General features: G+C 41.0%; 1 protein-coding gene across 2 annotated transcripts in view; it reads left to right on the forward strand.

Moving 5' to 3' along the window:
- Positions 1-15,951, forward strand: part of rbm33a (RNA binding motif protein 33a) — a 150,616-nt gene that overhangs the window by 50,196 nt on the left and 84,469 nt on the right. For both annotated transcript variants that reach the window (XM_055664312.1, XM_055664313.1), the window contains exons 6-8: positions 33-167; positions 5,570-5,738; positions 15,279-15,460. In XM_055664312.1, coding sequence (XP_055520287.1) covers positions 33-167; positions 5,570-5,738; positions 15,279-15,460 — 486 coding nt within the window. The remainder of the gene's footprint in view (positions 1-32; positions 168-5,569; positions 5,739-15,278; positions 15,461-15,951) is intronic.

A 15,951-nucleotide genomic window follows, 5' to 3' on the forward strand; every position in this document is an offset into this window, starting at 1 on the left:
TAAATTGCACCATCATTACCCTGTATTACCAGGATGAAGAATATTCACAATTGTATGCTGCAAACCAAGATATGCCAGGACAGCTTCAAACTGAGGGCAATGAAGAATTTGCAGTCATGGCAGATATACAAGGGCATGCTGCAGAAACAGTGAACGAACCTGAAGAGGTATTGTGAATTATAATTTCAGATGTCGTAGACCCCCACTACTTTCGAAATTCTGATGAAAGGTCACTGAAATGTTTACACTATTTCTCTCTCCATAGATGCTGCCTGTCACTGACTGATTTCAGCATTTTATATTCTTCTTTCCGATTACCAACGTTTGTAGTTTTTCGCTTTGTTTTTCAATTCCTCGCTAATCATTTCCTGACATTTTATTTGGGTCAACAAAGAAAATTTCAGAATGTAAAGAAAAATTGCTTCTTCAGATGGGTTTGTCGATAATGGAAGCAGTCTGGTTCCTTTCACTCTGTCATTAGTGGATAAGTACAGTTGACAGTCGTGTAGGATTCACTTTCTCAAATTAGGACTTGGGAGGAAGAGTGAAAAATCAATTTGATAAGCATTTACTACTGGTAGTCCCTGAAAGACACTTGTGTATTAAGCTGTACAGACCAGAGTGTCCAAGGGCTAACCATGGTGATTTAACTAATCTAAATGGAAGAGTTCTGTCTTTCTGAACTAGTTTTCATGACAAGGTGGAAAAGATGTAAGCTGTTGGCCAGAGTGCATGTGGGGTCTTATTTATTAAGACCAAAAGCAATGTGCCTCTCGAAGACCTGAGGATAAAGTATGCCCAGTTGGAGTAACAATTGAAGCCTGCCTCTGCATTATGTAAGATGACCCAAGGATCTCTGATCACTGACTGTTGTCGGAGATGTGGATATTCTTTTGGCTATGTCGAGCATTTAACCATTTTCTTTGGTGCTCAGTTCCAACCCACTATCTTTCCTCATTCATTTTATTCAAGCCTTCCATTCATTTCTCTGACATGCCATGAAAGGATGACTTTCTCTCATGCATCTGCAACACTATCCAGCTGCACAATCATCTTTCCCCATTTTGATGCTTGAAGACTGGATCTCTTCTGATTCCAGGTCTATGCCTCATACACAATTTGCTCCTGTATGTTCTTTCTAAAACTTGAACAGCTCTATTGAGCAGCACAGTTTTAATGTAGATTTTGAGGAGATAAATAATTTCTTGGTCCATGTCTTTACCACGGTGAAATATTCTACAGTAGTTCACAGGGAATTGATGCAACATTCGGTCACAATCTTATGCAGGCTAGAGAAGTGACATGGTCTATCCTAGCTTCTATTTCTTTACTTATTATTGACTAAATCTGCCACGTTGAGATAGGTGACCAAATCCTTTGTCAAAGAGGTTTTAATGGCTGAGTAAGAAGGAGAGAAGCCTTGGATGAACCAAGAAATCCCCATTCTTCTGAAGACCAGATCCCGGGCGTTCAGGTCTGGTGACGCAGAGGTCTATAAAAAGTCCAGATACGACCTTGACGTCCATCAAAAAGACCAAAAGGGACTTCCACTGAAAGCTGGTGGATGGGGCGGATGTTCACAACTGTGGCAGAACTTGAATGCCATCACCTCCTATAAGGCAAAATTAGGAGGCAGCTCAAACGACAGCACAGCATCACTCCCTGACGAGCTCAATGCGTTCTACGCACGCTTTGATAGGGAGAACACTGATGTGCCTTCCCGAGCTCCCATGCATCCTGATGGTCACAGAGGCCGACGTCAGTAGATTCTTCAGGTGGGTGAATCCTGGTAAAGCGTCTGGACCTGATGATATACCCGGTCGAGTTCTCAAAACCTGTGCAGACCAACTGGCTGGGGGATTTGCGGACATTTTTACTGTTTTTGCAGACATTTTGAGGTCTGAGGTTGCCACCTGCTTTAAGAGGGCACCAATAATACCTGTGCCTAAGAAGAGTAAGGTGATGTACCTCGACGACTATCGACCAGTGGCACTAACGTCTGTGGTGATTAAGTGCTTTGAGAGGTTGGTTGTGGGGCATCTCAACAAGAACCTCGACCCACAACAGTTCGCCTACCGTCACAATAGGTCCAAGGAGGATGCAATCTCACTGACTCTCCACTCCGCACTGGACCACTTGGACAATAAAAATACTTGCGTCAGGCTGTTGTTTATAGACTACAGCTTGGCGTTCAATATCATCATCCCCTGTAAGCTGGTTACCAAGCTCACGGAACTGGGTCTCTGCACATCCCTCTGCAATTGGCTCCTCGACTTCCTCATCCACAGACCAGTCTGTTCGAATTGGCAGAAACATTTCATCCTCAGTAACAATCAGTACGGGAGCACCTCAAGGATGCCTGCTCAGCCCTCAGCTCTGCTCACTCTATACTCATGACTGTCTAGGACACGATAGAGGCAGGAAACATGTTCCCGATGTTGGGGGAGACCAGAACCAGGGGCCACAGTTTAAGAATAAGGAGTAAACCATTTAGAACGGAGACAAGGAACCACTTTTTCTCACAGAGAGTGGTGAGTCTGTGGAATTCTCTGCCTCAGAGGGCGGTGGAGGCAGGTTCTCTGGATGTTTTCAAGAGAGGGCTAGATAGGACTCTTAAAATAGAGGAGTCAGGGGATATGGGGAGAATGCAGGAACGGGGTACTGATTGGGGATGATCAACCATGACCACATTGAATGGCGGTGCTGGCTCGAAGGGCCGAATGGCCTACTGCTGCACCTATTGTCCATTTTCTATTGTCTATTGTCTCTGCACTGGCACTTACAGCTATTACGTCACAATGGGATTGTAGCCTGCTTGCTACGATGTTGCTAACCCAGGACACTGAGTCATGCCAGCCCCAACAAGTGCAAGCTACAATGTCACAATCCCTTTGTTATTTTCCTGACAACAAGGTTTTTAAAAAAGTTTAATGAGGGAGGGTGCATTTTTTAAATATTCCTGGCAGCAAGGATTAAAAATAAAGTTTAATGAGGGAGGGTGAATAAGGGGAAATGAGCCACCTCTGCGCAGTTGGGGGCTATGGGTGAGTGCTGGAATATTGCGTAGGTGAATGGGTTGCGTTGGGGGACCAGGCCTCCCATGGGGACTATGGGTGAGTGGTGGAATATTGCGTTGGGGGACCAGGTCTCACGTGTGACAGGGACCCAACGGATTCCACTTGGTCTAGTATCTATATACTTTTAAAACTCTGTGTGTGTGTCATTTTGCCTTTGAAACTTATTTCCTCGAAAACCAGGACGCAAAAACGTGGAAATTTTTACATATTTCGGTAAGGATTTAACATGATTTCATAAATCCACTCCTTGGTCAATTATTTCCCCAGATTTTGAATAAAATTGCTCACAAAATTCACATTAAAAAAAAAAAAAATCGCCGCTTGCCAGCTGCTGACGTCACAATGCACACCAATAGAGGCCCACCTGTCTCCTGGCCCCACCCCCCCCCGCGGTGGACTAAAGCATTGTTTATTTCTTTTTTTCATAGCATTGAATTTTATTGTCTCTCTGTCTGTGTCCCTCTCTGTATTGCATCGGGGGAACGGGTTGCGTTGGGGGACTAGGCCTCCCATGTGACGGGGACCCACTTGGTCTAGTAGTTACCGAAATATTTTGCAAATTGCATTTTTCAAGTGGTAATTGATTTTTAGTAGCCTGTTAAACTGCAATTCAATCTATAATTTAGCTTTAGATTGCCCATATAATGTTGAGGTCTATTTTGTGTTGTGTGTATTTTCAGTTCTTATTTCTGTACTATGTTATATTCAGAAAGTCACAATGATGGCAGGAGTAACTTGATGAACCATAATAAATATTGTCAATGATTGGTCCAATTTCAAAGAGAAGAAAACTCTTCTCTGCCCACATTTGACAACCCCAAGCTGATAATCAAACACGGCAATACTGCTGAAAATGTAAGCAATATTTTCCTTCTCATTACTGATGGCCTCCAATTCCCTGAAATGCTTTACAGCTGGCTAAGCCGTGCTCTTGTGCTTATCAGCAGTTAAACCCATCAAAAGGGATTTGTAGATGTGTTTTGAAAACATTTAAGTAGTATTAAAAATTAATATACTATTAAAATATTAAATTATTCAATTTTAATTAAGGATTGGAAATGTTTAAAATACACCACTCAAAAATACTTGGAAAAAAATTGAATACATTTAAACTAACGTAATTGAAAATGTGTACATTACCCAAAATGTACACTCTTAGGGATATTCTTGAGGTGAGTGGTGTTGCTAACTTGTGTGACATTTAACTGAGTGAGGGTTCAGTGGCAACAATAGGGATATAATGTTCCTTATGAATTCCATTGTTGGAATGTGCTGTCATTGACAATCACAGGAATCCCTTGCAGCGTTCAGTAGTAGAGTTGAAGGTGTTTATTCTTTACCTTCTCGGGTAGTCAGAAATGGTCAATAAAAGCAGGACTTGCCAGTGACATCTACATCCACGTTCTCAGAAGCAATTATCACATTACCCTACTTGCCAAAAGGCTGTGCACCATTTGTAAGCATTTAACCATGAAAACTCAATTTGTATCGTACTCATTTTGAATAAGTAATGTTTTCTACTTTCCAAGTTATTAACCAAACCTCTCTCTGACTCCCAGACTGCTTTGGCTGAGATGCAACTAAAATTTTAAGAACTTCTCTTTGTGTTAGTTCCTTCCTTATGGAATTTCTGTCATCTCACATAAAAAATTGTGGAGTCAGGGTTGATGGCCTTCTCAGTTTGTGGAAGCTTCATGAAAGCTTTTGTAATAGCTTCAGATCTGAAGGAGAATGTGGAGTCCTTCCCAATAATCCCAGATCAAGTGAACACTTATGGTATTGAATAAAGTATGAGCAAATAAATCTACTTGGCTCTTACTGTCTTCCTACAATTTAGCAGCAGACAGAAGCTCCAACTCTCACTGTATGTTGATTCTGATATTTTTCCCTGTTGCATCACTACTGGGTCCAAAGGACTGGATCTTCCTCCTGGGAATAACCTTACAAAGTCTCCTGGGTTGAGTATGATTCATCATTATCTTCTCAGGTGTAGTTAGAGATGGTTACTAAATACCAGCCATGCTAATCACATTCAAATCCTACCAATTCAGAAGCAAATATTTTTGCCAACAAACTGTCAGCCACAGAATTGACCTAATTCAAGGTCAAGGATCTCCCAAATCCTTGACGTTGAACAAAAGAGCAAAGACTTCAAACCTGTAGGGGCACTAGGGCTTCTAGTTCTTCTCCAAATCACGGCCTCCTTTAAGCTTATTGACCTCTCAGATTGCTGGGTCTGAAAGTTTTATCTCCCTTTCAAACCGCATTGGGGGGAATGCCTTCACCAGAAGGACTGCAACAATTCTATAAGGCAATCTCCACCACTTCAGCCAAATAAATGCAGGCTTTGCAAACAGTGACCATTTCCTTAAAAAACGAATAACAACTAAAAAAAAAAACTTGAAAAAAATTCAGTGATATTAAATTAAATAGTAAATGTGAAACTAATTTTAGTTGCTGTAGATGTCAGTATTGTTGTTTAAATTGTTTAGGTTGTGAAGATTATACATGAAGTGGTAGAAAAGAAGGATGTTTCTGATGATGAAGATGATGACGATGAAGAATCTGGTCGAATTCGTTTTAAAACTGAACGGAAAGAAGGAACTGTCATTAGGTTAACAGATGCAGCAAGAAAAAGGAGGAATATACCAGACACCTTGGGTAAGTAACAAAATATGTTCTATAAATCTTGTACAACATATTTAAAAAGATATTTCCCAATTTTTTTTTTTTGCTATCCTGACTCGGGAGCTAACTCAAACCTGCTGAGATTTTGATGTGAGGAGGTAAATTCAAGATTTTTTTAGTATGAGGAAATTTTTTGTTGACCCCCCTGGAATAAGATGATTTGGATGCATGTGATTGTTGAAGTGGAAGATGTAATCAGTGAGCTTTCACCATTAGTTAACTCAGGCAGGTGACGATGGAGAATGTTACTGGAGTGAAAATAGGCAGTCTTCATGATTGTTAAAGCGCCATGGACAGAGGAAACTTAAATAGAACAGATATTAAACATAAATAAATGTTACAGTGACACTTGTATTTCGGGGAGCCATGCGGCAGTTAATGAATTGCCCGAAGAAATAACAACAGGGCCAGTTCAGTGGCTGCCGGGGGGGGGACTGAGGTTCCGCTTTCCCAGCAGGACTACTGGGTCGACCTGAGGTTTGCCGAAAATGCGGTACAGAGGGTCATCTGGCACGAGCCTCCGAGCGGAGTCCTCTGGTACTAGAACGTTCCGCCTAGGCTGGTGGGGGCCCTGAAATATTGACCCGCAAAAATGGGCCTCTGAAGTCGGCCATGGGAACATACCTGCCACATTTTCAGGAGGACGTCGGGGGGGATTTCAAGTGCCCTTTCATAATTTTGTCCGGAGGAAAGGTGGTGCCAGACCATCAGTTGCTGGAATATCGATGGATAACTTGTACTGTGGTGATTGCTTTCCAAGACATATTGTGTATTGGACCATTGCTCTCGAGATGAGTTTGAATCGCACTATAGCGGCTTAGAAATTTACATTCTGGTAATTAAATAAATAAGCATTTTAAGCAGAAGCACATGTCATCAATGATGACTGAAACTAATACATTGTCATAAAAATCCGCCTGGTTTGCGATTCCTCCAAATACATTTTCTTTCATTTGACAATCTGGTGCGTATGTAACTTGGAAGCAAGCAATGTGGTTGAACGTTAACTCTTCCACCCCCCCCCTCCCCCCTCCTTCATGCACATTTCGGGGGCAATTAGGGATGGACAATAATTGTCTACATTGGCAGTGACATCCACATCCTGTGAGCAGATTAAGAAAAAGATTGCTTCTTTTTCTTCTTGTCCCACCAAGAAATGGAGATTAAAATAGAAAGAAAATGCTTCCCTCCAACAAGGGCTGCAATAATGCCTCTTCTTTTTTTGTGGTGCTAGTTTACAGATTATTTTCTTTATTTGGTCTTGGAAAGCAAACTGGAATATTATTCTTTCCACTGTTCATTGCTTATAAAAAGATTACTTGTTTTGCAAAATTATGTTTTTTTTTTAGTTTTAAAATTATTTAATTGTTGCAACAAAATAACAGGTTTTGAAAATTTATTAGCTTTTTCTTGGGCATAAAAATGAACAGGTTAAAAAACTGAAAAATCTATAAACATCTACACAAAAGGAAGCCTGCAACCACTTTCAACTGAAATCTTGAAGCACTTGGAAAAAGCATTTAAAGGGCAATTGACATTTCAGTTGAAGTTGCAAATGCAATCTTCACTTTGTCAGATTTTGCTGACCTAATGTGACAGCTTATTTCTATTGGGTGAAAGCATTCTTGCCAACTGATTAGAGTTGTCGTGTGAAACCATTTTATTGTCGTCTATACTGAAATTAATTCCGACATCTAAGAATGTGCGAGTAACATTTATAATTGCTGATTCACTGTAGCACAAAAATATGAGAAAACATTCTGTACTCTTTTGAAATAAAAGGCCTTCTATGAGGGTTGATGTAATCTGAATGTTTTGTAAGATAAGGAGGTGAGAAAAGTCTTATCTGACATTGATATTCTATCGGTTGACAATTGACTTTTTCAAGTAATATTTTGTTTGCTTTATGGCAGCATTGTGACAATCTACTTCCATTGTAGTACTATGAAAGTCTAATATATATAACTGCAGAATTCAATCTTTAAGTAAACATAGCTTAAACAGCAAAATTATCCAAGCCAACATTTTCGATTTTAAATTCAATTCTGAATCCAAAGGTTTCAGCATGTTGTATCGAATTTTAATTCGTTGTAGTACTGAGGGAATTCTGAAATGCCATCTTTTGGATGGGATGTTAAATGTTCATCGGGATTTGAGATTTCAGGGCATTTAAATAGGTTATGAGGTTAGGGATTCCATTATTTTTGTTCGTATAACCTTGTGCAAATTGAGTGGCATGTTTTTAATATTGAAACTGTTTGGGATGTGCAGATGTTGTGTATATATATTTTTCTTACATTGATCTTTGGTAAATATTGAAGATGTTCATTCACTTGCTGCGTGGCTTGTCACAACCAAAGCTCAATCACTTTTTAGATAGACTGGTACATTTGTAAGCACCTGTTTTTGGAGAACTAATTATGTGGCATTATAAGACTCGTTAAGATCATTTGCATGAAATGACACCCAGTTTGGAGGAAATATACTTCGTATTTAATTAAAAATGGTAATTTCTTTGAATGCGAAGTAAGCCATTGAGTATCTTTCAGCTCTGAGCATTCTTGCCAGCCCCATTTTCCTGCTTATTTCCTGCTTAGGCCCATCTAGTCCCCCTGGTTCTCTATCTCTGGCCAGCTAATGTACCAGCACAATTTTGGGACAAAGGGGAGATGAATGGAAACCCATGTCATGGCGAAAATGTGCAAACTCCACCGATAGCACCCACGGTCAGGATGGAGCCCATGTTGCTGGAGGTGTGTGGCGGCAGCCCTGCCTGTTGTGCTCCTGTCAACCAATAAGGGAACAACTTACATAGAAACATAGAAAGTAGGTGCGAGAGCAGACCACCAGGTCCATCGAGCCCGCACCGCCATTCGCTCATGGCTGAACACTAAACAGACACACTTACCCACAAACAGTAGACACAAGACACAGAACACAAGACACTACCCTCCCCTTTATACCGCTATCACCCCTCTCCACCCCAAGAACCTCGTGATCTCCTGGGGGAGGCAAAAAACCGGATATAAAACCCAGGTCCAATTCGGGAAAAAAATCCGGGAAATTCCTCTCCGACCCCAATCTAGGCGATCGACACTTGTCCAGGAGATCACTCAGGTCTTACTATACTAACCATACCTAGGTCCATATCCCTGCCCTCTCCCCGTAGCCCCTTATCCCCTTGGCAGCTAAAAAACCATCTATTTTAGTCTTAAATATATTTAAAGTTTCTGCTTCCACTGCTCCCTGGGGCAGTGAATTCCATAAATTAACCACCCTCTGGGTGAAGAAGTTCTTCCTCATCTCAGTTTTAAAAGAGCCCCCCCTTATTCTGCAACTATGTCCCCTAGTTCTAGTTTCCCCGATCATTGGGAACATCCTCGATGCATCCACCCGATCAAGGCCCCTCACGATCTTATATGTTTCAATGAGATCGCCTCTCATTCTTCTAAACTCCAAAGAGTAGAGTTCCAGCCTACTTAACCTTTCCTCATATGTCAATCCCCTCATTGCAGGAATTAATCTTGTAAACCTTCGCTGCACTGCCTCCAGGGCTAGTACATCCTTTCTTAAGTATGGACCCCAGAACTGTACACAGTATTCCAAATGTGGTCTCACTAATACTGTGTACAGCTGCAGCAAGACCTCCGTGTTTTTATACTCAATCCCCCTAGCAATAAAGGCCAAAACTCCATTGGCCTTCCTGATTGCTTGCTGCACCTGCATACTAACTTTCAGTGATTCATGTACTAATACCCCTAGATCCCTTTGCGTTGCATTACAACGCAGCTCCTCCTCATTTAGAAAATAACTTGCCCTATCATTTTTTTTCCCAAAGTGAATGACTTCACATTTATTAGTATTAAATTTCATCTGCCAAGTTGTTGCCCACTCACCTAGCTTATCTATATCCTTTTGCAGACTCTTCCTATCCTCCTCATCCCCTACTTTTCCTCCCATTTTTGTATCGTCCGCAAATTTTGATATATTACACTTGGTTCCCTCCTCCAAATCATTTATATAAATTGTGAACAACTGGGGTCCCAGCACCGACCCTTGCGGAACCCTGCTAGTTACCGGTTGCCATCCCGAGTATGAACCATTTATCCCCACTCTCTGCTTCCTATTTGTTAGCCAATCCTCTACCCATGCTAATATATTACCCCCAATCCCATAATTTTTTATTTTTAGCAATAGTCTCTTATGTGGCACCTTGTCAAAAGCCTTTTGGAAGTCCAAGTATACCACATCCACCGGTTCCCCTTTATCCACCCGGGTTGTTACTTCCTCAAAGAATTCGAGCAGATTCGTTAAACAGGACTTCCCCTTCACAAAACCATGCTGGTTCTGTCCGATGAAGTCATGTTTATCCAAGTGCCCCGTTAGTGTTTCTTTAATAATTGTCTCTAACATTTTACCCACCACCGATGTTAGACTAACCGGTCTATAGTTACCCGCCTTCTGTTTACTTCCTTTTTTAAATATAGGTGTTACATTGGCCATTTTCCAATCCACTGGGACCGTTCCTGCCTCCAGGGAGTTTTGGAAAATTATCACCAATGCATCCACAATCCCCACCGCTATCTCCCTCAAGACCCTTGGATGTAATCCATCAGGCCCAGGGGATTTATCCTCCTTCAGTCTCATTAATTTCCCTAATACCACCTCCTTGGTGATCTTAATAGTATTTAGCTCCTCCATTCCTACCGCCCCCTGTTTATCCAGCGTTGGAATATTTTTTGTGTCTTCTATGGTGAAGACTGATACAAAATACTCGTTTAATGCCTTTGCCATTTCCATGTTCCCCACCAACAACTCTCCAGTCTCACCCTCCAATGGACCAACGTTCACCTTAGCCACCCTTTTTCTTTTTATATAGCTATAAAAACTCTTACTATTAGTTTTTATGTTGTTCGCTAAATTCCTTTCATAGTCTATTTTCCCCGTCTTAATTAATCTCTTAGTTATTTTTTGCTGACCTTTAAATGCTTCCCAATCCTCTACCCTCCCACTATCTCTGGCTACCTTATATGCCCTTGCCTTCAGCCGAATACTATCCTTTATAGCTTTACTGAGCCATGGCTGACTGTTCTTACCCTTACCCCTTTTTTTCTTCATAGGAATAAATTTTTCTTGAAGGTTATACAGTATACCCTTAAACGTACACCACTGCTCATGTACCGTCTTATTCTTGAGTCTGCTATCCCAGTCAACTTTGATCAGCTCAGTCCTCATACCTTCATAATCCCCCTTATTTAGACTAAGCACCCTAGCCTGAGTTTCAACCTGCTCCCCTTCTATTTGAATATGGAATTCGACCATATTGTGGTCACTTGTTCCCAACGAGTCCCTAACTATGACATTTTTAATTAATCCTGCTTCATTACACAGGACCAGATCCAAGATTGCCTCCTCCCTTGTCGGTTCTGTGACATACTGTTCTAGGAACCCGTCTCTAATACATTCTATAAACTCTTCCTCTAGTCTACCCTGCCCAGTTTGGTTTGCCCAATTAATATGAAAATTGAAGTCCCCCATGATTACAGCAGTTCCCTTTTTACATGCGTCAACTATTTGCAGATTTATGTTCTGACTAACAGCGTCACAGCTATTTGGAGGTCTATAAATTACACCCACTAGTGTTTTTTTCCCCTTATTATTCTCTATCTGTATCCAAGCTGTTTCACTATCCTGATCCTTCAACGCAATATCCTTCCTCTCTATTGCCGTTATTCCCTCCCTTATTAAAAGGGCCACCCCTCCTCCCTTTCTTTCCTGTCTATCTTTCCTAATTGTCGAGTACCCCTCTATATTTAACTCCCAGTCCTGATCCCCTTGCAGCCATGTCTCCGTAATGGCCACGATATCATAACTATACATACTTAATTGCACCGTTAATTCATTTATCTTATTACGAATACTCCGTGCATTTAGATAAAGCACTTTCAGATGATTTTTACTACCCTTCCTTTCCGTTTTTGCCCCTTTTACATCTAAAGCTTTATCTTCATACATTCTGTCTCCTGTCACATTTTGACTTTCCGCTTCCCCACTGATACCCTGCTCTATTTCCTCTACCCCTGCCGTTATTACCCCCCTTGATACCTCCCCCCCGCTACTTAGTTTAAAGACCTCTCTACTGCCCTAGTTATATGATTTGCCAGGACCCCAGTCCCAGCACCGTTCAGGTGAAGTCCGTCCTTATAACCTTGCATATCTTGTTGGGTTTGTCTGTCATTGCTATATATTGGCTATTGCCTTCATACGGTGGTAATTAACCTTAAGTTGCTGAAGAGTGCTATGGAACGACCGAATATATAAAATATGTTCTATTCCTTGAACTGTTCAATTAGTTGGTGCCAGAGAATTGTCAAAGAATTGTTACAGCACTAAGTAAATCTTCCACTTTCTGCAAACTGATAAATTAACTGAGATCCGAGTCCCTTCAACTGAGACCTGTGACACTAGAGTACGCATTTAGAGGCTGACACACCGAGAGATATTAAGGGGGTGTGGCTCCCCCCCCCCCCCAGATTCGATCCTTAACCCAACCTCTGTCTTTTTTTCAGTGGCACTATTTTAGAGAGTGGAGGAGTTGTCCTTATTGTTCTGGGCATTATGCATCCCCAAATCAGCATTTCCAAGAATAGGATTATTATCTATTTAAACCAGGGCAGGACATTGTAAATGACTTGGAACCTCCTGTGAATGGTTAAGGAATAGGGGAACACATTAAATTGCATGGGTGGAAGCGAGGATAATCTTTTAATGCAGAGTGGTTTATAATCTCAAACCCAAACCAACCATGGCTTTCAGAAAGGAAGTGGATAGGCATGACAACAGTAGCGATAAGACATAGGAGCAGAATTAAACCATTTGGCCCATTGACACTCTGCCATTCAATCATGGCTGAGCTATTTTTCCTTCAACCCAATCTCCTGCCTTTTTTCCATAATCTTGGACACTAATCAAGAAGCAATCTATCTGGCTAAAGCAATTCCTCCTCATCTCCTTTCTAAAGGTACATTGTTTTATTCTAAGGCTGTGCACTCTGTTTCTAGATTCTCCCGGTAGTAGAAACATCCTCTCCATATCCACTGTATCAGGGTCTTTCATCATCCGATTGGTTTCAATGAGATCAACCCTCATCCATCTAAACTCCAGCGAGTTCAGGCCCAGAGCCATCAAACACTCCTACCTTAATCCAATCATCCCTGGGATCATTCTCGTGAGCCCCTCTGAACCCTTTCCAATGCTAACACATCCTTCCACAGATAAAGGGCCTAAAACTGCTCACAATATTCCAAGTGTGGCCTCACCAGCACCTTATAACATTCGGAAGCCGCGGTCTCCGGTAGGAAAGTGCGGATTCGGGATCTCCAAGCCGCGGAGTGTGTTTGACTGTTCTGACGTAGTTTGAATCGGGAAGGCACAAATGGTAGAGATGAATGAATGAATGAATGAATCTCTTTATTGTCATTGCACATGGTACAACAAAATTTAAAAGTCAATCCCACAGTGCGATTCACAGAGCAATTTTAAATATATAAGAAAAGGTAAAAATATATACATATTAAAAAAATTTACAGATAAATAACAATAGCAGCTGAGGTAGAACCATTCAGTTGAATGTGAGTGTTATTACTTATTTTGCATTGTTAAGTTCACGTATGGCTATGGGGTAGAAGCTGTCTCTGAGTCTGTTTGTGCGAGTTTTGAAAGACCTGTACCGTCTGCCAGAGGGCAGCAGGTGGAACAGGTTGTGTCCAGGGTGGGAAGGGTCCTTTAGGATGTTGGCTGCCCTGCCAAGGCAGCAAGAGCTGAAGATGTCCTTCAGCGAGGGCAGTGGGCAGCCAGTGATTTTTTGTGCGGTGTTGATGACCCTTTGAAGGGCTCTCCTGTCCACTGCAGAGCAGCTGGCATACCATGTGGTTATACAGTACGCCAGCACACTCTCCCACACCACACAGATATGGAACACATTCACGTAAATAAATCTCCAGGATGCAAAGGAAAGCGGGGAGTACAGTGCTGGAACCTAATGGAGATTATTGCATCTTCGTTAGCTCTGGGTGTGGCTTCAGATGACTAAAGGATAAATAATTTTGCCCCTTTATGCAAAAAGGATAGTAAAGAAGCGGATGGAAATGATTGAGGGACGGGGTTTTAAATCACTTGGAAAAGCAGGGACTGATTAAGAGGAGGAGGGATGGATTTGTGCTTGAGAGGTAAAATCTCATGAATGTAAGTTTTTTGATGAGGTAATTAAGAAAATTGATGAAGGCAGCACAGTAAAAGTGGCTTATATTGACTCCGTAAAGCTTTTGACGAGATTCCAGAAGGTTAAGGTACCAGGGCACCAAGTGTGTTGGGAAACTGGATCCAGTATTGGCCTGGCAGAGGGTACTGGTGGTTGGGGATATTTTTGACTGGATGTCTATAAGTAGTGCACTGCAGGCATTGGAGCTGCAAAGTTTGTATTACACACTTTGTAATCTGATTAGTAAATTTGCAGATGATATATAACTCGGTTGAGTTATAGATAGCGAAGAAGGTCACCTGAGGGTATGGTGAGATATAGAGCAGCTGAAAGCACGGGCAGAATTCATCCAGAAAAGTTGAATTCTAGTTCGACATACTGAACTCTCTTAACTGATTGCTCTTAATCCTGTGTTGAGCCAAGAATGGTTTGCATAATTTTTTTTTAACAAAAATGTATTAATTATGATAGACACAAAGCTGGAGTAACTCAATGGGTCAGGCAGGATCTCTGGAGAATTTGTTTTGGACTATTGGGTCAAGGCCTTTCTTCAGACTAAGGAGAAAGGAAAATGAGAGGTATAGATGGTGATATAGAAGAAATGACTGAAAGATATGTAAAAAAGTAATGATGATCAAGGACAGATGGAGCCCACAGTGGGATCACCTAGCCCACAGCCAACAAATGGACCATTGTGGGCTCCACCTTTCCTTGATCATCTTTACATTTTTTCATATCTTTCATTCATTTGTTCTATAACCATGTCTATATCTCTCATTTCTCTTTCCCCTCACTCAGTCTCTACAATGGTCTCGACCCGAAACATCACCTATTCCTTTTCGCAAAGATGCTGCCTGACCCACTGAGTTACTCCAGTTTTTTGTGACTATCTTCGTCTGCAGTTCCTTATGTATTAAATATGTACAGGCTTAATTGTCTACACAGTGGTGCAATCATGGAGTCGACTAGAATAGTGTCTTTTCCAAATTCTTCTGAAAAGTCATTGACTAAAATATTACCAGCATCTATTTTATTTCGGCTTTCTAGCACTTGTATTTTAACTTTTTAGTGATTATTGATGTTACTTATTTGAATCCCACCTTCAATTGCACTCATGATTCAGTTAGGAGTTATGATAATTACTACTGCAATAGATTTGAATTAGAATTAAAGTTATTGATCTACATTCTACATTCATTCATTCATGTTCTGATAATAAACACAAGGAAATAATAATTGCGTTTTAACCTCAGAACTTTCTGATGAGGCGAAGGCAGCATTACGTGAATTTGAGGAGACGGAACGTCAGCGGAAACAAGGAAAAAGAGGGCGAAGAGGCCGTCCAGGCCCATTTGGTTTTTGTGATCCAAGGAAAGATGGTGGAAGGAGGAAAGACCAGCGCCCACCTTTGATCCAAGTGCCTCCAACGCTGCCGGTAACACTATCTTATTTGCACTTGTTTTCCTTAAATCATTTGTTGACATACTGTAAGAAATGGTTGACTGCTTTCAGAATTGACCAACTATTGCATCTAGTGTTTTTTTGTTTGTTTTTTTAATTTTATTAGAAGTTAATACAGTACAAAACAGTACAGTGGAACCTAATTTTAAGTGCCAACTATGTCATACCGTAATCCATTCTATGTACAACCTCTAGTTTTATGTTTTGAGAAGGAAGTAAGCAAGACAAGAAAAAGAAAACAATAGAAAGGGGAAAAAGAGAAAAAATAGATGGTAGAGAATAGAAAAACGTGAAGTGTGTATATATAAAAAAAAAAAGAAAAAGTGGAAAGTAGAAATAGGAGAGAAGGCCCCTTAAAAGAGAAAATTTCAAATCTTTATTCGGAGATGTAGATCTATCCGCATGAACTGAAATCAGCAATCTTTACGGTACCGCTGCATCACATGATTCCAAAAAGTCGATGAA

The sequence above is a fragment of the Leucoraja erinacea genome, chromosome 2, assembly GCF_028641065.1.
Source record: "Leucoraja erinacea ecotype New England chromosome 2, Leri_hhj_1, whole genome shotgun sequence".
NCBI lineage: Eukaryota > Metazoa > Chordata > Chondrichthyes > Rajiformes > Rajidae > Leucoraja > Leucoraja erinaceus.